The 26,945-nt window shown below is 34.4% G+C and overlaps 1 protein-coding gene across 2 annotated transcripts in view; it reads right to left on the minus strand.

Annotated features, from left to right (window-relative positions):
* The window catches only part of LOC123263017 (protein trachealess), a 372,435-nt gene extending 363,865 nt beyond the window's left edge, over positions 1-8,570 (minus strand). The window contains exon 1 of one of the 2 annotated variants that reach the window (XM_044725531.1): positions 7,903-8,570. In XM_044725531.1, coding sequence (XP_044581466.1) covers positions 7,903-8,090 — 188 coding nt within the window. In that variant the 5' untranslated portion in view covers positions 8,091-8,570. The remainder of the gene's footprint in view (positions 1-7,902) is intronic. The other variant, XM_044725533.1, reaches the window with a different exon arrangement.
* Between the last annotated feature and the right edge of the window lie 18,375 nt (positions 8,571-26,945).

Here is a 26,945-nt window from a genome sequence, read left to right on the forward strand (position 1 = left end):
TGTTAGTTAGAAATGAGAACTATTGTGAACCCGCAAAACTCATCGATTAAAACATATAGAGTACATATACTAAGAGAAATTACTTTTTTTTTTTTAGAAAATTAATACATCGAAAGATGAATAACCTTACGATACTTTGTAACATGGTAAAAGTTTCGTAAGCTAAAATTCTAGGTATGGATCGTCTTTTTATTATTGTTAAAATTTTCTAAATTTTTGTAAGATATCGTTCAAATTCTCTGGCTATAAGCTTAATACCTCATATTCATTATTGGCGATTAAAAAACTGCATTGAATGAGCTGCGTACCGTGCTGAAAATAATCTTCGTTCAATGAGATATCAATTTTTAAGTATTGACATGAAAAACTTCATTTAAATTAAAATTTCTTAAGTTTTCTCAGCAAAAAGTTAAAAACTAATTACGTATACTGTAGCTTACTATTACCTAAAATAAAACTTTTATAGTCATCTGCAAATAAGATGAATTTTAGAGTATTTGGTCAGCAATAAAATTAGATATATATATATATATATATATATATATATATATATATATATGCTGCTATATATATATATATATATATATAACTATATATATATATTATGTAGATACATAAAAAAGTGAGTAAGAAATGAGTCAGAGAGGGAAGAGTGCTAAAAGAAGGTGATGACGGCTCCCAGGGTTGCTCTGTCAGCGTAAGCAATCCTATGATCGCATCAGGTTTACGGCTGTACCGTGACGTATTCATCTGCACTACTGTCCGACGTTTTCATACTACCTACAAATTACTATTCCTATTATCGACTTAGTGGGACAGAGCTCCCTCGAGACATACCCAGGCGCCCTATTCATTCCACCTTGACTTATTTTATGGGGATACATTTTTCCAGTCTATTTTCCTCAGCGTCACTGCTATAAAAATTTACAAATCTGTTATGACTTATACGTTTTAAATCAATTCACGTTAGTAAAACAATCTTTATAACAAATTTACAAAAAGATTTTGATAGATGCTAAGAATTTGAACCTAATTTCAAGAGAAAGGAAAAACCAAGTCTCTTTCTATTACACTGGTTTAATAATGTAATTTGACCGAAATATCTCAACTATATGTTCAAATTTGGCAATTGTGTGGGGTTAAGTTTAGTTTGGTTAAATTCGAAAGTCTTGAAAATTATAAGCGGACCAGCCAGATAGATTTAAAAAAATCTGGAAATCGGTTGACCGCGCAGGCCAACCCTAGAACTTTCCACTAAGTTTAATTTAAAGCGCCTTGAGATGTATTTTTTGGTTAATATTTGAGCTTTTTAAGCTCAAAACACCGTTTTTCACGTTTGAGCTCTTGTAGCTCAAAATTTATTTATTAAACAACTATAACTTTTTAATGCACTGATAGTATTTTTTAGTATTTTAGAAGATTTCTTTGTGTTTAAGAAATAAACGAAAACATTTTTTTACATTCTACTCACCATTCTGACATAACCTACATATGAAGACAATTATCGCTAAATTCATTTTTAGCTGATATCCAATTATTAAGAAAGAAGAATATTTAAAACGGTTGATCTTGGAGGCCATCTCTGTAATTTCCTGTTTCTCTTGAGATTCTTTTAAACTATATATATGTAGGAACTGTATTTGAAGAATATGAATTTTTTGATAATTAACACCCCCGCATTCCTATGTGAAGGAGGAATTTCGTAAGATCCTATTCGAGATGATTTCTACATTATAAATAAAATATTCCTATCAAATTTCGAGTCTGTAGAGGTTACAGTTAGGAAATAGAAATTTAATATTCTAACATCCACTCCCGCAATCATTATTGGCGGGGGTTATTGCAAAATCAGCTCTTAGGTCATTAATGCATCACATATAGAAGATTTTAGCTATATGTTGATTCTGTAGGAGCTATGGCTTAAAAATTAAAAATTTTCATTGTTAATACCCAGCCCCGCAACCCCCCCCCCCCTATGGGGTGAGCTATCGTAAAATTCGTTCATAGACTACTTCTATATCTCTTACAGAAGATTTCTACTGAATTTGGAGTCTATAGGAACTATAGTTTAAAAACGGGAATTTTTTATTTTTAACGATTGACTTGAAATTTAGCATAGCTACTCCATTCGTGATGTAGACGCTCACTAAGAACGGATTTTACGCAATTCCTAGCCAAAATGGATTTTTCGTCAACCATCACGTATGCTACCCCTTCCCCTCCTTCTTATTCTTCCCTTCCCCTGCCGTGCCCTATCTCCCGTGCCTTCTTCCCCCTTCCTTATCTTTCTCTCTCTTTTTTTTTGGGAAAATATCATTTTGATTCTCCAATCTAATAAACCATCAGTGGCACCCATCAATTATAGAACTCAACCCCACCCTACCCCCCACAACCACTCACGCTAATCAACCGTTGCCATGGTTACCGTTGTCATGGTTACCGTTACTATGGTCACCGTTACCATGGTTACCGTTACTATAGTTACCGTTGCTATAATAACTGTCAAAATAAATAAATTGTAATAACAAATTCGGTTGTCAACTAAATTCAGAGGAATGATTAGAATAAAAGTAGAAAGTTACTAAATACTAATATTCTATACAATTATTCAACGGTATTATTCTGTACAATGTTAGGCAAATACATTTTGATTTCAAATTTTATCGATTGGTTGTTGGGACAGTAGGAATTTATAATCATACTTTTTTAAAGAAAGAATAGCTAAATCATTAATAACTGAAATAGCTAATGTGTATTGAAGTGATTATAAAGGATGCACTCCATTATATCATAACACAGCTAAATATAACATAAATTTATTAAGTTGAGATTGTTAAATGATTATACTGATTTTAATGATTAAAATTAAAATGGTAAATTGTGTCTGGTGTATCTTCACTGATAGAAAATTTATGTTGACTCAAGAGATATTTTCTTGATCTAAGAATTTATTTTGGAAGACAAATGATTATTTTGCTTTAAGAATTTCTTGTCTTGATTTAGATTTTCTTGGCTTAAGAGCTATATTATGTTCAATCGATACATTTAAGTTTTTCAATCAAAATAACATTGTCATTTAAAAAACTTAAAATAATTCATCAAAGTATATTTCAAAAACTAAATAGTCTTTAATTGTTATACCAAATAAAAATTATTTCTTGGAAATAAGTAAATTAATGAATGACTAAAAAAAAAGCCATTCTTAACACAAGTCGGTAACATCTTGAATCAATGTTATCGCCTATCATGAACCAAGAGACAAAAATTCTTGAAAGAAATATATCTATATCTAGTTTCAAGAGTTCAAGTTTTGAAGAAAAAAAGTTTCTTGAATCAAGATTATTTTTCTATCAGTGTTCTCTAAAATTTTACAACGATATCATTAAATTATTGTAAAAAACGGTCGATTTAAGTAAATTTTTAATAAAATGAATGATAATAAATATATTTTTAATACCACTCAATTTGTGATGAATTTCTTAATAACAAAGATTAAAAATATTCATTTTTATATTTATAAGCAAAAATAAATTTATTCATTAACTTATCGATGTTAACTTTTATTCAAATTAATATAATCATCGTTGTTTATATTCTCAATTAATATGTGATTGATTTTTATAATCTTGATTACTAATATTCATATTTTTATAAAAAATGGCGCTGAGATAAGAAATAATAATCTGAATTAACAATCTAAATAACGTTATTGAAGTTGGCGCTTAGACAAAGAATAATAACATATTTATTTATGTAATTTATTAACAAATTCAGAGCTGTAAAAACAATTATTTTATAGATAAAAAGCGATATAATTTCGTTAAGATTGTTGAAATTAATCATTTTGTTTATATTTTTCTTCTAGGTTACACAATAAAATTCTATTACATGCCTAACGAAGCGGGCGGGTATCAGCTAGTATATACATATAGATACATAGACTGGAATAGTTAGATTCTTATGAAATCTACTAAAAATAGAAAAACGGTTGACCATGAAGGCCATCCCTGCAACTTCCCGTTAATTCCATACCTAAGCGCTTAAGATTGCATTTCTGACGTATTTGAGCTCACAGAGATCAAAAAGTTAGCTGTTCTATGCTTTTGAGCTCTTTGAGCCTGATAGAAGTTTAATAAAACACTATTCTGAAAATTTTCAAACTGCAATTACTTTTGAATGAACAACCCGATATTCACGCGGTTGGCTAGATTCGACAAAGTTTTTTGAATCCTATACTTTTAAACATAAATTTATCAGACTGAAAATCTTGAAGAAATTTAAAAAATACACTTCTTCCGAATTTGTTCAACAACGATAACTCACGAACCAATCAACCGATTTTGACGTTCCTGGGGGCGATCAACGTGGCTTTTTGAGCTCCAATAATTATTTAATTTCATCAAAAACGATCCGAAAAGACATAACGAAGTTATGTAGAAAAATTAGGAAAACGGTTAACACTAAAGGCCATCCCTGCAATTTCCCGCTTATTCGATATCTATGCGCTTAAAATTGTACTTATGACGTTTTCGAGCTCTTCGAGCTCAAAAATATAATTTGTGTGTTTTTTTGAGCTCTTCGAGCTCAAAAAGTTGGCTGTTCTACGCTCTTGAGCTATTTGAACTCAAAAGTCTGATAGGAGTTTAATAAAACACTATTATTTAAATTCTCAAATTGCAATTACTATTAAATGCACAAACCGATTTTCATGCGGTTGGCAGGATTTGATATAGTTTGTAGAATTCTATGATATAGTTTTGAACACAAAAATCACTTTTTTTTCGATGGTTTTCGTCAACGATAACTCACAAACGAATCAACCGATTTTGACCGGCTTGATGGACGTAGTTTTTTGATTTTTAGAGCTGATTAGTTTTTGAAGTTAATCGATAGAGCCGTTCAACAGTTATTTCAATAAAACCACATTTAAAAAATTTTATTAACTTCCCGCTAAGAAAATTGAAAATTTAAAAAAATCGGTGAGTTATTGGTTTTACCCCGTTTTGCGAAAATCGAGTTTTCATGAGATCTCGACGTTTTGAGGCTCTAGGAAGCTTCCCTGACTATTTCCGCGATGGTGCCTGTACATATTCGAAAAAATTTTAATTTTCTAGAAAAAAATTTTTTGCTAGTATAAGGAGGATTCCAAATCAATCGAACAGTTTTAAGGAATTTTATTTTTGATTCTTTCAATTTTTTTACATTTTTCAGTAAACTTTTTTTTTTTTAATGTTTCAATTTCCATTTAATTTCTACAAAAATTGTATTCTTAAGTCAGTAAAGTGAATAAATAAAAAATAATAATTTCTTAAATTTTCAGTATAACATGAATAAAGTCTCAGTAAACCACTTAAGTTAATGTATACGAAATAAGAATCCACTTTAATAGTACTCCTGCTTGGACCAGCGGTAACGTGAACGACTGAGGACCTAAAAGACGCAAGTTCGAGCCCAACTCATGCCAAGGATTTTTTCAATCAATAATTCCATTTCAATCCGAGATTAAATTCACTAATGAGTTCTAATATGATATGAGTATCTAATCCTGAATTATTTTTAATTTTTTCAAAAATTTTAATATTTTTTCTTTCAAAATTTAAATGGGGTTCTGATGGGGATTTCTTTATTGGGACCCAAGAGGGATTGCCCAATGAGGGCTACATAGGGCTTTGCGTTACATCCCTATGTGTGGTCCCTATCGGGCAACCCAATGAGGACCCAATAGGTCTTACATTAAAATTTCTAGTCGGGTATGTGTGTGTGTGTGTGTGTGTGTTTTCTGAGCTCTTTGAGGAATTTCAAAGCACAAACTGCTCAGACTAAAAATTTCCTAGAAATTCTAAAAAAAACATTTTTTTTAATCTTTTTCGACGATATTTCACAAACTAATCAATCGATTTTGGCCGGGCTGGTCGCGATCGACGTGGTTTTTTGAGGGTAAGAGCTGATTAGTTTTTGGAATCGATCGGTAAAGCCGTTAAAATGTTATTCCAAAAACACCACATTCAAAACCATTTTTTTTAATATTTCTCAAAATCTACACTGATAGAAAATTTATGTTGACTCAAGAGATATTTTCTTGATCTAAGCTATATTATGTTCAATCGATACATTTAAGTTTTTCAATCAAAATAACATTGTCGTTTAAAAAACTTAAAATAATTCATCAAAGTATATTTCAAAAACTAAATAGTCTTTAATTGTTATACTAAATAAAAATTATTTCTTGGAATCTTGAATTAGATTTTGGAATTGATCGGTAAAGCAATTTAAAAGTAATTCCGAAAAAACCACATTTCAAAAAAATTTTTTTTGTAGTTTTTTTGAGATTTCTCAAAGTCTACTGGTTCAAATCGGTCAAAATGGACATTACATTAAATTGATGGATTTCAATTTTTTTTTTTGATAAAATTCTGTAATTTTACATCGTATCTTTTGTTAGGTAAAAAGTAATCTTTCCGTGCTTGAAAAACTGCGTTGAATTCGGCAAGCCTCATCAAAAATGATTGATTAGTTAGGAAGATACCGCAATCAAAACTTTTAAAAAAAGTACGTATTTAACAACTACTAGATTTTTCTAGAGGTCGAAAAGCTCGAAAAAGTACAAAATTTGTGTTTTTGAGCTCATAACTTCGGGATAGATAATTTCTCGAGCATTTCGAACTCATACATAGCGGGAAGTTCCAGGGATGGCCTGCAGGGCTAACCATTTTCTAGATTTTTTTAAGCTACTGTGAAAACATCGTAATCTTTAGTATAGGACATTGTAGTGCCGGACCAGAGTGAATTCATACGATGCAATATCGTAATTTCTTTTGAAAGAACTGTACTTTTTTACCTTACACACAGTCTTAGACACTTCAAGAAAAATTACGATGTTATTGTAGCAATATTGAAAAGTAGTTATAGTAATATTTTCTAAACAGCAAAGTACTAAGTACGATCGGTAAAGTAGAATTTTACCATCGCGTAAAATAAAAAGAAAGAAAATTCTTAACCATATTTTATATGGTAATTTGTCATTACGACAAATTCCGGAAAGGGGAGAAGAAAAGATTAAGGGAAAGGGAGGATCACTCAGTGAGAATCTTTCGGTCATCGAAAAATTAATTTAGATGACCCAAAAATCGAACCCGACTCTCTTTTGGTTACTTATCAATAGCTTTTTCACTTGAGCTATCCGAGACACCATTCGAGACTTTTATTCAGTCACCTAACAAGACCGTCCATACAAAAGTTTGTCATTTCTCGGCGATGGCGTTGCAAATTACTGGTTTCTGTCTCATTTACTTGAACATAGTACGTGTCCTTATTCACTTGCTCTTGCGGAAAAAAAATTCACTAAGGAAAAAAAATTAACTAACATCGTACTTTTCTATATTTTAAATTGTATTCTATAGGCCGTAAAATCGTAAACATTTTTTGTTATTTATTATTAAGATCATTTGTGAGAATGACGATATTCACATCATAAGAATTCATAAGTATGTAGTAATTTTTGAAATATAATTATAAAAATTCAGATATTGAAAGACTAGATTACGATGTTACTACTGTAATTTTTACTTTAATTTTCTTTCTGTGTATAACTAATAAACCAGTTGAAAGTTATGTTTATACAAGTTGTTTACCCTGCCGTTTTTTGAAAATAGCGCAGGTCAACATGTGTATAGGAATAATTTTCAAGCTTTATTTTTAAAAACACTGTTTTTCTCGACTAATAGTTTTTGATAGGTATAACTTTCGTGACACTATTCAACCAATAAATTGTTATATGTGCTTAAGCTCGAAACAAACAAACAAAAATGGATATTGTCTTTATAATTCATTATAAATAATTTATTATTCATTTTCTAAATTAATTTATATAATATAAATAAAAATATAAGATAAGCAACATGCCCTGGCTCGAGAAGAGGACCCTGATTCTGTTTGTACGGGACACAGAGGTCTGCCGGTACGAACCAAGAGTGAGTAAATGCAGGGTTGATGTTAAGAGTACTAGTTGGGCTCTGATGAGTTGTGCCAACCCCGACTGAATTTTGTCTTTGGAAGCCTCCGTAGTCCATAGCTACTTGATATGGCAACATTTTCCAATGACAGTGGCTCACGTCTTTCCACCAATACAATTTCACTTTAATTAATCTTAAATTTAACGTAATTAGTTGAACTTAATAATATTCATTTTAATAAAATTTTTTTCTAAAACACTATAGTATCTAACTATTAAATTGATTAGATATATTTGTAGTTAATAAAAATTTTTTTATTCACTATGAAAAATTTTTTAACAGCCTTTTTTGTTAAAATCACTTTAGTGTATAATTACACATAACTTTAAAATAGATAATTTGCACATAATCAATAATAGTTAATAAATCGTTAATGTTGTATCACCATTGAGTTATATGACCATCAACTGCATCAACAGGCTTAAAAATTGAAGAAATTATATTGGTCAAATAAGTAAAACTTGGCACTATTAAGAAAGAAACTGATATCCGACCTGGTGTGGGAAGAGCCGTAGACTAAAGTATAGAGCTGTACACAGTTACTGTCTACTCCAACATCTTCAAGTGGGGATATACAAGTGGCTGAGTGGGAAAGAATAAAAAGTAAGAGCGAGACAAAGTTCCAGGTTGCAAGCACGCGCGCGTCAGACAAGGCGTGGCTCGTAATGCGTATCGTGTGACGCCTCCAATATTAACTAGCAAATCCGAATTGTGGCTTCATCGGTAGAACGATGATGATTGGTTTAAGGGTAGTTGGGCTGTTGTACGTCAACTAAAACTGACCAACCATATCATATTGATAAATCAAGAGTATTAGACACTTTGTCAACATGTGACGCCCATTTAAGGATAAAGAGATAAAATTTATCATAGAATGCATAATTAAACCAATGTCAGTTATGTAATAGTCACTTGCTTTAACACATGAAAAACTAGTTTGTCGTTTAAAATTAGTTTTATTCAATACTAAAGATATAAAAATGTAATATAAATTTAAAAATTGCACTCAAACAAAATTTACTTAATTCTAGATAAAAGTTCTTAAATTAATATGATAATAATTTTGTAGACTTTCATTGTTTTTAATCGAAACAATAAATTTGTGAGTCAAGTAATTTTACTCAAAGAAAAATATTGCAGCTTAAGAATTTTACTCTAAAATCAAGTTAATATTTTTAACTTCCCGCTAGGAAAATTGAAAATTTTCAAAAATCGAGGAGTTATTGGTTTAACCCCGCTTTTCGAAAATTGAGTTCTTATCAGATCTCGACGTTTTGAGGTCCTAGGAAGCTTTCCTGAATGTTTTCGCGATCATGTCCGTATGTCTGTATGTGTGTGTGTGTGTGTGTGTGTGTGTGTGTGTGTGTGTGTGTGTGTGTGTGTGTGTGTGTGTGTGTGTGTGTGTGTGTGTGTGTGTGTGTGTGTGTGTGTGTGTGTGTGTGTGTGTGTGTGTGTGTGTGTGACCCTCTTATAAATTTTGAACGTCTTGACCGATTTCATCACGTTGGTGCCATTCGAAAGAGCTTGGCCAAACTTAGATTTTGTATACAATTTGGACTGATTCGGAACGATATATTTTGAGAAATGTAAAAAAAATTACAAAAAAAATTTTTTTCAAATGTCGTTTTTTTGGAATAACTTTTAAACGATTTGACCGATTGATTCAAAAATCTAATCAGCTCTTAACATCAAAAAACCACGTCGATCGCCGCCAGCCCGATCAAAATCGGTCGATTTTTCGACCGAAAAAAGTGCTTTTTCGGAATTATTTCAACATTCCTAGTTTGATCAATTCAAACTTGGAGATTCTTCATGAGGCTTAAGAAACTGCGTCGAATGCTACTAACCGCGTGAAAATCAGTTTATTCATACAAAAGTTATAGTGGTTTGAAAATTCAAAAAATTGTGTTTTATTAAACTTCTATCAGACTTTTGAGCTCGAAGAGCTCAAAATGACACGAAAATTATATTTTTGATTTTGAAGAGTTTAAAAACATAATAAGTGAAATTTTGAGCGCTTAAGTATAAAATGAGCGGAAAGTTGCAGGGATGGCCTTTAGGGTCAACCGTTTTCCTAATTTTTTTTTTCGTGTGGTTCATTGCATGCATAATTAATGCCTATAATATGACGTAAACTCGGTAGATAAATGAATTTTAACTACATACTATTTATCTTAATTTTTCGAAAAATAATTAACTTTATCGATGATTACTATTTTCAATTTTCGTTTTCATTCTTTTTTTGGTTTCAGAAGTTCGTTAATGATTTTCAAATATTCTCAGAATTGTGTTCTAAGAAATAAGTCTTGTAAAAAAATGTTTATTTTCCCTTAAAAAAAAAAAAAAATACATAAAATAAACAAGAAAACAGAAATCTAAAATAGGGTAAATACCCCAATAGATGGACACCCTCGAATAGATGGACGAATATTATTTCCAGAAGCAATTACATTAGTTTTAAGAACAAAAATCTTAAGTCGTTATTTTTTTTTATGTCTACAAGTAGTTCTGAGAGCGAAAAGTAATTTTTTTTAACTTTTTATTTAAAATAATAGTTTAAAAAAATTATTTTTTACAACACCTGCTCTAGAAGTTGACTTTTTGAGCGCTGTATGTCATCTCCGAAGTACACAATAATCGCATACTTGACTATATGTGTTTCATAAACGCACATGTTCGGTTAAAGACAACATCATAACTGCACGGATTCCGCCTAAGCTATACTACTATAGAAAAATAACCCCACGACTCACTCTTTTTTATTTTACTAGAGACTACTGAAACGCCATCTCATACTGCGATTATAATTCATTTTTTGTCGTTCATGTGAATGATACACTAAAAACAATGTTCAACCCTAACCCTTAATATTATTTTTAAAATTATTATATTCTTCTCAAATTCAAGTTCTAGAGCAGTAGTTATAAAAAGTATTGTATGCTACACGTGGGATAAAAAGCAAATATGACAGTCGTGATTACGACATTCGCTGTAAGGCTTATGAGACATTCGTATGAAGACTCGTGTGGTTGTCGCAACTCGCCTAACGGCTCGTAGCGACATCTACCACGCTCGTCTTCATACGAATGCCCCATAATCCTTACGCTCATGGCGCAACAACACGACTGTCAGATTATTTGCTACTTATCCCACATGTAGCATAAATAATTATAAATTGGACGTCTCGAGGTTTTGCTCCGAGAGCGCCACCACTAGTAAGCATGTGACAGATAGCTAGTGGACGTTATTTGTTATTATTATTGAAAATAATAAAAAAAAACAAGATTTGTACTTTTGATTACGCTTATGTTTCACTACCAAACCAAGAAATATAATATTTTAATGATAAAATCGAAAAAAAATAATAGAATTTAGTGTCCATCTATTGGTGATACTTTTCTGACCTCTATCCAATAGATGGACATTGAGTTTATATGATTAATTTTCTTATTTTTTTTTTTCAATTTTATTGGTGGATCAATGTGAGAATAAGAGTAAAGATTGTCATAAACAGGCATGTACTGAAAATGAAAGTATTATTATAATTATTGAAGAAATTGAAGAGAAAAAAGAAAACGCCAAATAAAAGAAAAAATTGAGAGAAGGAAATTTAAAGGCAAAAGAGAACAGACCTATTAAAAAGAAGAAAACGGCATAAAATGTTTTTAACGTTGTGTTTTATAAATTTATATTGATTATTTATTATGAGTATTTTTTATATACTAATATATTTTATATGTTACTTTGCATGAGAAAGCATCACGTGTTCAAAAATAATAAAATTACTCCATGATGTATTTTGAAAATTACTATCCGATTTATCACCTTTTTTCTTTAATTTTATCAAGCTTTATTTTTTAGTGGAAACAATTAATAAATTAATTATTTCTGATATAAATAATGAATTGAAAATATCGCTTTTAAGTATTGTCCATCTATTGGCATTGACTGTCCATTTACTGGAGATTTTGTCCATCTACTGGGGTTTTGGACTCTTTCTGAGATTTTACTTTTTTATTAATTACTAGAACGTTTTACGAAGTTTTACTTATTTTTTCCTGGTTAATTATATTTTTTTACATAAATATAATTTACTTTATCACAACTTATCTGTATATTACTATATTGTTTTTTTAATAGAACACGAGAGTTTGCTTAACCGCCCATCTAATGGGGTATTTACCCTACCACTCTGAAAAAATGTGAGGATTTGCAGAAAAATTTCTTTATAATATAAAAAAAAAAAATATGAGAACATAATGAAACAATAATTATTAAACAATTTTACATTTTTTTAATTCTAAAAAATCGCGATCAAGATAAGGTTGAATGATTTTCAAAAAGTATATTTCAAATATAAAAGGGGAAAAAAAATCTGTCAGCCAAATCGAAAAAGATCGGGGTAAAAATGGTTGATTTAGGCGTCAAATAACATTTACATTTTCTAGGAATCGAAAATTTTTCATTTTTTGAATTCGATTTTCTATATTATGATCTCTAGACCAGCACCGATTTCAGATAATGTGCGAAAAATCAATCTGTAATCTCATCGTTTATTACTATGAATGCATAATAAAGTCTATTGAAATGGTCATTCCCGAGTAGGACCCGCCAGGCATACAATTTCACCGATGACTGGCCGATGAATGGTTTGCAATGGTTTACAATGGTTTGCCAATGATTGAAATACCCGTATTGGACAGTTATTTAGTCTATAGTAAGCTTATAAATGAGTAATAATAGTTGGCCGATGATCGAATTACATAAATGAACCACAAATAATAATATATTAATGGCCCATATACATTTCATTGAAAAATTTCTTATTTTAATATATTTTTGGGGTTGCAAGCTGTGTAGCAATATTTTGTCATGTTTAGAAATTTTTTTTTTGTAACTCCTGCTTTCAAACTTCAACATTCGAGCCTTGCTCAGCAAATGCAAAGTTGCGTATTCTCGTGATGGTTACATACACTGTAGTAGCGTGCGGGAAAGTAGGCGGAGTCAAACTTTTCAACTGCTTGACCGTGCGGGAATGAGAATTAACTACAATAAATGTATAAGATTCATAAAATGTATGTGTCCGCCACTACCACTACAAATCAAACTATCAAGCACACTGAGACTAATTCTAGCGCCTGCACATACCAAATAACCACACATGAATAGCAGCTTGTTGATCATATGTTCAACTCTGTGCAATTACTAACCATAACTGCGTATATTATTTATAATTATCTATCACTTTAATTAAAATTAGAAAAAAAAGTTGTTAAAAATCTACGTGAACAGTGAATGAATTAACGAAACATTGTAAAATTTTTTGATAACCGATATAGTTCAGCTAATTACAATATTTCTTTGTAAATAATAATTTCTCTCTGTTGAACCTTGAAAGCAGTCGTTACAAAAAATATTGTTCGATACATTTCCCAACTGAGGCATTCACAGGGCCTCACTTCGCACATATGTATCGAAAATATCTATTTCATACTATTACTCACTAAATCACGACAATTTTATTAAAAAATTTATTAACAATTAATTATAAAAACTTGTACATAGACAAAAATTTGTGGAGTAAATGCAGAGTGGATTATATTCAATTGATTTACTCCTTCCCAAAGTGAATTTTTTATTTTTCGTATTGGATAAAAATAAAAGAATAGTCGTAACTCATTTAAAAATTATAATATTCCCCCGCATGAAAAAATATATATGCGAAAAATATATGCAAATATATATTTTCACATATATTTTTTTTGCGCTAAATATATGCCCACGTACATGTTCACATATATGCGCGCATATAAATGCAATAATATGTCTAGAGATAAAAACAGATCTACATACAGAAAAAAATTTGACTTGAATCAAGTAAATAATTTTGAAGAATTTAACATTCTTGATTTGCGTAGAAAAATTCTCAAACTTAGAAATTTTTTTTTCAGCGTATGCTTACATATATGTCTACATATATTTTAGCATGTATCTCTACATATATGTCAGCATCTATGTGAAAAATATATGTTGACATTTTTTTTTGCGTAAATATATGCGGCATATATATTATATATGCGACATATATTTTTGACATATATATTTCTCCATGCGGGCCTACTAAGAGATTTTTAGCTCTATAGCACCATACCCAGGAATTCTCCAAGCCTCACAAAAATTTTCCAAACTTGGTGTTTTGGCTATATTAGTGGTAGAGTCATGCCATTTATTACATTAGAAGAGGAATTCATTCAGAGGGGAACTTTGTATAGAAAACTTCAGTTCTCGTTTAGAAGTGACTGAGTGAATATTTTTAAAAACATTTGGTTTAGGATGACCCCATTACTAGTAGATTTCATTAAAATCTAACTATTGTATTTGCCCTCATGACGCAACTTTTGAAAAATTTTGCTATATTCCGACTTTACTCAATGAGCTGAGTCAGAAAATACATATGGTTCAAAAGTTTATATATATTAGGGTGGTTCATTTCCGCAAAATTTTTTTTTTTTCGGTGCTCATGCAAAATATTAATCTACATATAGAAAAAAAAAAATTCTTACCAAGTTTGGGCTCTTAATAATAATTTAAAGTACTTACAATAAAAATTTAAAGTTTTACCATTTAAAATGCATGTAAAAAAATTTTTTTTTTTTCAAATTTCTAATGCTTACCCGGCTTTTACAATATTGTAAATAGGTTTGATAAACCTTGTGGGGAATTTTACGCTCTTCAAAATAGCTTTGGAGTTTTTTTGTGTAACTCGCACTGGTTCACCGGTAGGAGTCATCAAAGTACAGTTTTTTAAAAAAATATATTTTTTTTTTTAATTTTTCGAGCAAACCGCCAAAAGTAGGAAGAAAAAAAGAACTGACTCACAAAAAAAAAGTTATCCAACCAATATTTAATGAATTTACAGCCATTTTTATACCGGAAAACGTAAGAAATTGATAAATACTAACTCATAATGTTATTTAGATTCATTTTTTTTATTTATTACCTTTATATTTCCCTACACTAAGAATTTTTTTAAAATCATTATGATTTCTCACTCATAATAAATATTAAATCACACAAATTAATAAAAAAACTACAAGAATAAAATTGTAACATAGATCTTGCAATTTTTCAACATTTCTGTCGTTTACCAAAAAAATAAAAATGAAGACTATTTAATTTTTTGTAACAAAATTCCAAAATTAGCAAAAAATTTAATTTTTTTCATTGTCAACTTTATTCACGCCAACTTTGTATAAGTAGAAATCATTCTTTGAAAATTTGCACCAAGCAGTCCCGAGATGGCATATTCTAACATTGCTCTAGTTAATTAGCATGATATTACCGTCTCTATTGTCTTTGTTGACAAATTTGATCCTTTATGACATACCTAACCTCAAAATAATTTTCTCATTGTTTGTTGTATTAAGTGATTAATCCGAGAATCAATTGACGCTGATACTAAGACAGAATAAGCCAATTTTTAATAAACTATATTCAAATAACTATTTTAATATCAATTTTTTGCTTTCACTTGTGTTTAATGGTATATATCGTATTTAAATTAGTTCTTGATATTCTTCAGTATTTATTTGGTGATTTTGTGACTCAAGAATCTCCCACTATTTTTGATAAGTTTAATTTGACGTATGAATTTCTAGACATCGACCCTGATTTGTGGGAAACAGATCAAGAGTACAATACTTGCTGCGAAACTCTCACAAAAGTTTGGACGGTGTGGCTTAATGTATATAGAATAAGCGAATGGAAATTTAGTATAGACCGGATAGCTCAAATGGTAGAGTAGCCGACATGTCTTCGGAAGATTCTGGGTTCGAATCCCAGTCCGAGCTATCTATTAATTTTTTACTCGCATATTGTTGTTAATGATACTGCCAAACGATGTGTTGCACTCATTGAAAAATTTAACGAGTTTGGTACATATGATGAAGATCAGAAACAATATTTATTATTAATGGTTCAACAATGTAGAAACGATTTTCCAACGTGCGCCAAAAAACTATATTTAGCTTTAAAATCTTGATGTGTTTTCAATAACATAAGTAATTATTTGAAATTTATTAACTTGTTTTTTATAACTATTTAGATATTTATCACATTTCGAGCATTTTACATGATAACGTAACCTTCTGTATATTTTGATTAAATTTTTGTTGCTTTTTTATGAATTCATGTGTTGTTTTTGTATTCATTATGAGTAAAAAATCATAGTAATTTTAAAAAAGTTCTTAGTGTAGGGAAATATAATGATAATAAATAGAAAAAATGAATCTAAATGACATTATGAGTTAGTATTTATCAATTTCTTACATTTTCCGGTATAAAAATGGCTGTAAATTCATTAAATATTGGTTGGATAACTTTTTTTTTATGAGTCAATCCTTTTTTTCTTCCTACTTTTGGCGGTTTGCTCAAAAAATTAAAAGAAGATATATTTTTTTCAAAAACTGTATTTTGACGATTCCTACCGGTGAACCAGTGTGAGTTACACGAAAAAACTCAAAGGCTATTTTGAAGAGCGTAAAATTCCCCACAAGGTCTATCAAACCGATTTGCAATATTGTAAAAACCGGGTAAGCATTAGAGATTTGAAAAAAAAAAAATTTTTTTACATGCATTTTAAATGGTAAAACTTTAAATTTTTATTGTAAGTACTTAAAATTATTATTAAGAGCTCAAACTTGGTAAGAATTTTTTTTCTATACGTAGATTAATATTTTGCATGAGCACCGAAAAAAAAAAAATTTTTGCGGAAATGAACCACCCTAATATATGATAGCTGCATGTGCACGGTGTGGACATACTTTCCCGCTTCACAGCATTATCTATATTTGTAAAAATGCTTACCATAAGATGGACGGTGTAGCTTAATGTATGTAGAATAAGCGAAAGGAAATTTAGTATAGACCGGATAGCTCAAATGGTAGAGTAGCCGACATGTCTTCGGAAGGTTCTGGGTACGAATCTCAGTCCGAGCTATCTAATAATTTTTTCTCGCATATTCTATAAACTCACATTAAGATGATCCTCTCCACATTCATTTCTCAATCCTTTCCTACCAATATCCTGTTACGTGAATGTGGAACGCTTCACGTTATAATTACCGTAACTCCTATTCTTTCCCGCTTCACAGCATTATTTATATCTGTAAAAATGCTTGCCGTAAGATGGACGGTGTGGCTTAATGTATATAGAATAAGCGAAAGGAAATTTATTATAGACCGGATAGCTCAAATGGTAGAGTAGCCGACATGTCTTCGGAACGTTCTGGGTTCAAATCCCAGTCCGAGCTATATAATAATTTTTTCTCGCATATTCTATAAACTCACATTAAGATGATCCTCTCCACATTCCTTTCTCAATCCTTCCCTACCAATATTCTGTTACGTGAATGTGGAACGCTTCACGTAATAATTACCGTAACTCCTATTCTTTCCCGCTTCACAGCATTATTTATATTTGTGGAAAGAACTCCACCTATATATATATATATACTAGCGGACCCGACAGACGTCGTCCTGTACACACGTCTTAAATTTAGAAATTTTAGAAATGAGCTTGTGTAGTTAAAAAAATCATTAGTTAACAATATGCAATGGGCATTCCTCAATAATTAACATTTTCGTAAATATAAGCCCATTCTGATTTTATACTCATCGAAACCTTTCATTTGAGTACCCACATGAATTTTTTTATATATCTTATATATATGATATTTATGAAATATATAAAATATATGAAGAATGCATGTGGGTACTCAAATGAAAGGTCTTGATGAGTGTAACATCGGGATGAGCTTATATCTTTAAAAATATCAATAATTAAGAAATTACATTGTAAATTGTCAACAAATGATATTTTTAAAGATATAAGCTTATCTCAACATTACACTCATCGAGACCTTTCATTTGAGTTCCAACATAAATTTTTCATATATTTTATATATTTATATATATTATATATATGTATGTATAAAAAATATATCATAAATATTTGAAATTAAAGTCAGTGAAATCACATCAAACAATAGAACAATAATTTAATTTAATTATTTTAAACCCATACTGCGAAAATTATAAAAATTTGAGCATTTTGCATTGAACTGAATTTTTTTATACTCAGAAGAAGTTTTTTTGAAAAACAAAAAAACAAAAAGAAATTAATTTTTGGAATTTTGAAATTGAATGTTTATTCGAAAAACCCCATAAGTTACTGATTTATAGGGTTTCTCAACTAAACGAGATTTTTATCGACCGATTAGTTAGGTCCTGAACACGGATTTAATATTTTTCGGTACTGGTATAAGTGAGGGAAAATTCAAAGAACCGAAAAATGCAATGAACCCGATTTTGAAAAAAATATGACTTATGGGGTTTCTCAAATAAACGATTCACTTATTCTACCAATAGAAATTGCAGTCAAGTTCGAAGATGAGCTCAATCGGTCAGTTAATTTAGAAATGCCAGGATTTAAAAATTTTCAAAATTGTAAAAATTTATATTTCTTCACTTTCTAACTTGAATAACTTTGGAATGGGATAACTTATTGAATCTCTGTTAATTTTATCTGAAAGCTCTTTAAATAAGCTTTAATTAGAGAACCATATCATATGTGTTGTAGGGTGGACCAAAATAAACTTTTAATTTATTTTTCTTCAGCTACTACGAAAATATCGTCCAAGATGACGAAAAAAAATTCTGGTAAAGTTTGAGCTCTTAATATCAATATTTAGAGGTGTCACATCGTGATTTTTGATTTCCCATTTAAATAACACGAGAAATTTTTTTTTTAACTTTCCGCTAAGAGAATCGAAGATTTTCGAAAATCGCGAAGTTATTGTTTTCACCCCGTTTTGCAAAAATTAAGTTTTCATCAGATCTCGACGTTTTAAGGTCATATGAAGCTTCCCCGACTACCCCTGCGATGTTGTCACTATGTTTGTATATGTGTGTGTGTGTATGTGTGTGTATGTGTGTGTGTGTAAGTATGTGAATCGTGTATAACTTTTGAACGACTAAACCGATCGGAACCTACGAAACGGCGTTCTAAAAAGTATGTGTGTGTGTGTGTGTGTGTGTGTGTGTGTGTGTGTGTGTGTGTGTGTGTGTGTGTGTGTGTGCGTGTGTGAATCGCTTGTGACTTGTGAACAACTAAACCGATCGGAAGTTCCGATTCGGAACCTACCAAATGCCGTTCTACAGAGTTTCCTCAAACTTAGATTTCCTGTGAATTTGAACCGATTCGGACCGATAGTTTTTGAGAAATTTGGAAAATTCTCAAAAATACTAAGAAAAAAAAATTAGGAGAACGGTCGACCCTGAAGGCCATCCCTGCAACTTCCCGCCAATTCTATACCTAAACGCTTGAAATTGCACTTATGACGTTTTAGAGCTCTTCGAGCTCATAAATACAATTTGTGTATTATTTCCAGCTCTCCGAGCTCAAAAAAACAGCTTTTGTATGCTTTTGAGCTCTTCGAGCTCAAAAGTTTGATAGAAGTTTGATAAAACACTATTTTTTTAATTTTTAAATCGCAATAACTTTTGAATGAATAAACCGATTTCCACGCGGTTGGTGGCATTCAATGCAGTTTCTTAAGCTTCATGAAAAAATTTTCAAGTTTATATTGACCGAGTGGAAAACTTCGGAGTAATTCCGAAAAAACACTTTTTTCGGTTTTCTTTCGTCAACGATAACTCACGAACGAATCAACCGATTTTGACCGGACTGACAGCGATCGACGTGGTTTTTTGATATTAAGAGCTGATAAGTTTTTGAAATTGATCGGTAGAGCCGTTTAAAAGTTATTCCAAAAAAACCACTTTAAAAAAAATTTTTTTTCCTAGTTTTTTTGCGATTTCTCAAAATCTACCGGTCCGAATCGTTCCAAAGTATGTACAAAATCTAAGTTTGGTCAAACCCTTTCGAATGGCACCTACCGCGATTAAATTGGTCAAGCCGTTCAAAAGTTGTAAGAGGTTTACATACATCCTCACACACACACACACACACACAGTATGACACTGCGTCGAGTCGCCACATATCCAGGCCAAACAGCTACGCCTGGAATCCGTAAAAAGGATTCCCCCCCCCTAGAGAAAAGAAAAAAAAAAAACACACACACACACACACACACACACACACACAGACTCACACATGCCGAGGGAGGATAAACTCTCTACCGACTGTCACCGGTCAACAATCGCCAATGGAATGGCTCGGTAGCAAGATCGAAGAATTAGCTGAGTTCATAAAGGATAAACGAAATCTCCACCATGAACTCAGAAAAATAGTAGCGTCCATTGCCACGGCATATAAGTTGGCCAACAAACCAGCAACGAAGACGGCGAGAACCACGCAAACATCTCCGGATCTGAACAAAAAATCCCAGACGTTTTCGGTCACTCCTGAGAAAACACAGCATAGAGAAGAGAAAAACAAGAAGAGGCCGCTATCCACGCCCAGCCCTTCCTCGGAAATCGATAAGCCAGTACATAAGAAGACAGCCCGGGGTGATACCTGGACCAAAGTGACTCGGAAAAACAAGAAAAAGGAAGAACAGGAGCCAGTGGCTCAATCTGCTACAGCCCAAAACCAGCCAAGCAATATTGGCTTTAAGAAACCGAGGAGGAAGAAGATAAAAACTAAAGCTGTGCTTGTCCAACCAGCTGAAGGGCGAACATACGCCGATCTCCTCAAGGAAATCAAAGCCAAGGTTAATCCGACAGAGACTGGAGTAGACATAAAGTCTATCAAACAAACGAAGCGAGGGGGCGTTCTTCTAGAAATAGGTCGCAAGACTGAAGACACTACCGCTTTCACGGCTGCAATAAAAACAGCAACTGCTAACATCGGTACAGTCAGAACGCTTACACCAAAAGCAACGATCGAGATCCTGGACTTGGATGCCATCACTACTGAGAACGACGTCCGCGAAGCACTCAAACGTGACTTCACCGACAGCCTGGAGATCAAACGGGTAAATTTGACAAAGTCTACTCGACGGGGCAACCGGGCAGCCTTCTGCGAGATAGACGAGGCTAGCGCGTTCAAAATCCTTGACAAGGCTCGTATAATGATCGGATGGGTCAACTGCCGCATTCGACCAGTTGTAAAAGTAACACGCTGCATCAGATGTCTCGGATACGGGCACGCGACGAACTCCTGCAAGGGGCCGGACAGAAGCAAGTGCTGCTTTAAATGCGGAGGAGGAAACCACAAAGCTGCAGACTGCGTTGAACAGCCAAAGTGCTTCCTCTGTACAGAGGAACAAGAAGCTCCAGATAGCTTATGTCATATTCCAGGCTCCGGGGCTTGTAAGGTATTCCGCACCGCACTTGCCGAAGCTACAAAAGGGCAGAAATGACACGCATACTTCAAGGAAACCTGAATAGATGTGCGTTGGCGCAAAATTTACTTCGCCAGCGAGTCTTTGAAGAGAGGATCGACGTTTGCTTCATTTGTGAGCAATATCTAAACCTCCAAGATAGAGCATGGTTCGCAGAAAAAACTGGCACGGCGGCAATCTGGATTGCAAATACAAAGAACGTTACCACCATCAACAGCGGAAGTGGAGCAGGTTTTGTCTGGATTCAAACCCCCATAACCTACTTCATCAGCGTCTATCTCTCACCTAACGAAGGGATTAGTGTGTTCCGACAGAAACTGGCAAATATAGAGGATGTGATCACCAAGTTCGACGGCGAAGTTATCGTAGCTGGTGACTTCAATGCTAAATCGGCTGAATGGGGCGCTGATTTCTCCGACACCAGAGGCAACGAGGTCGCTGACGTCGTGGCTAGACTCGACCTCATAGTGCTAAATACTGGGAGCACCACGACTTTCAGAAGACCGGGGTACCAAGAGTCCATCCTCGACATTTCGTTGGCGACTCCAAAAATTGCCAACATGATTGAAAACTGGACAGTATCCGAAAAATACAGTGGCAGTGATCACCAGTTCGTGACATTTAACGTTGGATTGGCATCTGCTCCGGTACCACAACACGACCTTTCTAAGCGAAAGTGGAATGTCAGGAAGCTTGATCCAGAGGCACTGCGAGCTTCACTTGCACGGAGCTGGTCTACCCTTCAGAACAACCCGACTCCGGATACTTGCAGCGAGACAGAAAGGACAGTACTAAATACGATGAAGGAGATTTCCGCCGCATGTGACGCCTCTATGCCGCGGTTGAAAAACCGGAGTTTTCGCAGGCCGGCGTACTGGTGGTCAACAGACATAGCGGAACTTCGCAAAATGTGCCATCAACTACGTCGCCGCGCAACGAGAGCCGCCAAACGCTCCCCAAGCCAGGACTTGTATTCAAAAGAGTACAAGCAGGCCAAAAAGATGCTAAATCGAGCCATCAAAGCAAGTAAAGCAAAGTTGTGGAAAGAGATCTGCAACGATCTCGACAATGACATCTGGGGTAAAGCCTACCAAATTGTCGCCAAACGACTTGGAAAGGCTTCACCAGAGGCGCCGAAGTCTCCAGCCTTAATGGATAGCATCGTAGCGGAGCTTTTCCCCAAACACCCGCCGCGGGAGAAGAAACACTACACTAAAAAGAACGAAGTAACGCCCTTCACAACTAAGGAACTACAAGACGCGGCCAAGTCACTCAAAACAGGAAAGGCACCTGGACCTGATGGCATCCCGGCATCGGTGATCAAGATTATAGCCCTGGAATACCCAGACTTACTCTCGAACACCTACAACGCATGCTTGGCAACTGGCACCTTTTCCGCGGTCTGGAAACGGCAGAGATTGGTTCTCTTAGACAAAGGTAAGGGAACCCCCATAACACCTTCGTCGTTTAGACCACTCTGTATGCTAGACATTGCTGGAAAACTGCTCGAGAAGCTCATACAAGGGAGACTTCGCGACGACATCGACCGTGCTGGAGGTTTTGCCACCAACCAGCATGGCTTCCGGAAAGGTCATTCGACAGTCGGAGCGATCAAGAAAGTCATAAAGACAGCAACACAAGCATGGTCTGGTAGCCTCAAAGCTCGTAAAGTATGTCTTCTCCTCACGCTAGATGTCAAAAACGCATTTAACAGCGCAAATTGGGGAGACATTTTAGACGCTCTGAAGCACAAGTTTGACGCGGAGCCAGAAAATCTGGCACTAGTCGACAACTACCTTGACGATAGAAAGCTAATAGTGGAAACTACTGAAGGCCCACAAGAATACGCCATAACGGCTGGCGTGCCGCAAGGCTCAATAATGGGGCCTGATCTATGGAACGCAGACTACGACGAGCTTCTTGAAATCCCGTTGCCAGAGCAAGTAGAGCTAACAGGCTTTGCAGACGACGTTGCAGCCACTATAGTGGCGGACAGCGTGGAAGAGGCCAAACTGCTAGTTCGGGAAACCATCGACACCGTCGAGACTTGGCTCGATAAGCATCACCTGAAACTCGCCAAACAGAAAACCGAGATGGTCGTTTTGACCCGTCAAAAATGGTTTCCAAAACCATTCGCTATGGACATGGGAGGAACAACGCTGACGTCAACAAGGGCCCTGCGGTATCTAGGGGTAATGATAGACGAGAAACTATCTTTCCGTGAACACCTCGACAGTGCATGCAAGAAAGCCAGCAAGACTGTGTCTAGCCTAGCACGAATTATGACCAACACCATGGGACCAAGAACAAAAAAGAGAAGAGTTCTTCTAGAAGCAGTCCACTCGGTACTGCTTTATGGAGCGGAGATATGGGCAGACATATTAATGCAGAAGACCTACCGGCGAAAGATCGCAGCAGTACAGCGGCGAGGCGCTCTCAGGGTTGCCTGCGCCTACCGCACAGTTTCCGAAGCGGCTGTATTGGTTATTGCAGGAGCCGCGCCCATCGACCTATTAGCGTTCGAAAGAGCAAAACTCTATGACGCTAAAGACAGTGATGATAACATGAAGGACGCAAGAACAAGGATAAAGGCGGAAACGCAGCAAGAGTGGCAGGACCGATGGACATCGGGAGAGACTGGCAGATGGACGGCGCGCCTGATCCCAAACATCAACGTCTGGCACTCTCGGAAGCACGGGGATACGGACTTCTTCCTTACCCAGCTATTGACGGGACATGGGCAGTTCAATGCCTATCTTTTCAAGATGGGTTTGCACAGCACACCAACGTGCAAATACTGCCCGGATAAAATCGACGACGCCGAACACACATTCTTCGAGTGTGCTCGATGGAAGGACTACAGAAGAAGCACCGAAGAGATCATAGGCACCAGGCTCTCCCCCTCAAGCCTGGTGACCTATATGATCAAACAAGAGGAAAACTGGTCAGCTGTTGCAGTTTATGCACAGCACCTCCTGAAAGACAAAATCGCAGAAAGGGACCAGTAGCCAGGAGTAGGCGTCGTGAGACGCAGCACGACTGGATTGAAGTAATGCTAACGCGGTTCCAATCCAGTCCTCCCCGTACCATCTAGGGGAGAGGGGAAGAGGAATGTTTTTTTTAGTGGGTAAAAATCTCCACACTACCGACTATCGATATCTGCCGGAAGATGGGCGGTAGAGTTAACGATACCGGTGTCTTTTTAAGATTTTTTTTCGTACCTCTTTACAAAAAAAAAAAAAAAAAAAAAAAAAAACACACACACACACACACACACACACTCACACAAACACACACATACAGACACCATCGCGGAATAGTCATGGAAGCTTCCTAGGACCTCGAAACTTTGAGATTCGATGAAAACTCGATTTTCGTAAAACGGGGTGAAAACAATAACTTCCCGATTTTCTTAGCGGGAAGTTAAAAATTTTTTTTTCCAAAGTGGTTTTTTTTAATAAGTTTTAAACGGCTCTATCAATCAATTCCAAAAACTCATTCACCCTTAACCTTGAAAAACCACGTCGATCACCGCTAATCCGGTCAAAATCAGTTGATTCGTTCGAGAGATATCGTGAACGAAAGAAGACCGAAAAAAGTGTTTTTTTCTCATAACATCGACATTTCTTATCGGATCGTTTTTGATGAAATGGAATAATTTTGAGAGATATCCTCGACGAAACATTTGAAAAGAAGTATTTTATTACCATAATTCCGACATCTTTTGGAATAACTTTCACACAGCTCTACCGATCAATCTTAAAAACTAATCAGCTATTAACATAAAAAAATTACATCGATCGTCGCCAAGCCGATCAAAATCGATCAATTCATTCAAGAGGTATCGTGAACGAAAGAAAACTGAAAAAAGTGTTTTGTCGGAATTACTCTGAATTTTCTATTTTGTCAATTCAAACTCGAAAATCCTTTATAAGGCTAAAAAAACGGCGTCGAATGCCCCAACCGCGTGAAAATCGGTTGATCCATTCAAAAGTTATTGTGGTTTGAAAATTCTAAAAATATTGTTCTATGAAACTTCTATTAGACTTTGGAGCTCAAAAGCATAGAAAAGCTATCTCTTCGAGCTTAGAGAGCTCAAAATAACACATAAATTGTATTTTTGAGCTCAGAGATCTCAAAAACATCATTAATACAATTTTAAGCACCTAGGTATGGAATTAGCGGGAAGTTGTAGGGATGGCCTTCAAGGTCTACCGTTTTTCTAATTTTTTTTTTTTTTTTTTTTTGGAATCTTGATGTATTTCAACGAGTTATTGTGTAATGAAAATAAATAAATTTTTTTGTAGGACATTGAACGGCCTACAAAAAAGGTCTGATATAATTTTTTGCTAAGTCAACTCGGTTAAAAGTTATTCGCAAGATGGCAAGATGGCCGCTACTGAGTAGACGTGAGTAAGAGTGTGTCCCCGGTGTGTGCCTGTATAAATGGTATAAAGTGTAAACCTGATAGTAATTTTTGATTTTTTACTGTCTATTAAGTATTGTGCGTGCTGGGAGATATAAATTTGCGCTATCGTCGTTGTTTTGGTGGTGCAAATAAACAATTCTTGGCCGGCCTCAACTCTAACCTACAATTTGTGTTTATTGTCATTATTATTATCGTTTCTGGCGGCAGTAGTGCCTAGACTATACTCTTACGCATCTTCCTAATACCGGGCATCTAACGGTTGTTTCTGTAAATAAAATGGCGTTTGATGGTAACGTGTCGTATACCGACTGTGAGGAGAGTCTTGTGTGTAGAGCTTGTAATGTGCCAATATTACAGGAGTCAGTGCAATGTCCCAAGTGTGCCTGTGTCTTTCACCATGCGTGTGTGAACACAGATGCACTGGCAAAAAATGGTGGTTTTTCGAGATGCTGTGGACCTGGTCGCAAAGCCTCGAACTCTGGTGGCACACTGCAATTCACTTTAGAGGACATTAAATACACCTTTAGAGATGAGATTGCTCCCCTTGCCAGACGTGTTGATAATACTGAAATACGTCTAAATAACATTGACAACTATATAAAGGATTTCTCTAATAAGGGCCTCGCGGAACACAAAGTTATTGTCGATCTTAACCAAAGAGTTGATAATATTGAATCCTCGTGCTCGCAAGCACCTCCAGCATCAAACAGCTCCAGTAATCTCTTTAAGGAATTTGATGACAGACTGCGCAGGCGCTCCAACCTGATGGTCTATGGCCTCAGCGAAGATGATACCAGTGACTCCGTTGAAGATAATCTCCAAGATAAAACTAGTGATTGTTTCTCGCAAATTTTGGAGAAACCAGTATTAAAACTTAAACTTAGATTTAAGTGTATGCGGATGGGTAAACATTTAGCGACTAGTACTAACCCGCGTCCTGTCAAAATTATTTTTAATGACTCTGATTCAGCTGACAATATTCTGCAGGCTTTCATTCAATGCAAGGTTCGGAAAAAGCTACCAGTGTCACTCCAGCAGCTGGCAATTGCGAGAAACCAGACACCTACTCAGAGAGAAGAGTATCTCCATCTCAAGGAAGAGTTGAAGATGAGAACGCAAGGTGGTGAAAAGAATCTGC

The sequence above is a fragment of the Cotesia glomerata genome, linkage group LG4 (assembly GCF_020080835.1).
Source record: "Cotesia glomerata isolate CgM1 linkage group LG4, MPM_Cglom_v2.3, whole genome shotgun sequence".
NCBI lineage: Eukaryota > Metazoa > Arthropoda > Insecta > Hymenoptera > Braconidae > Cotesia > Cotesia glomerata.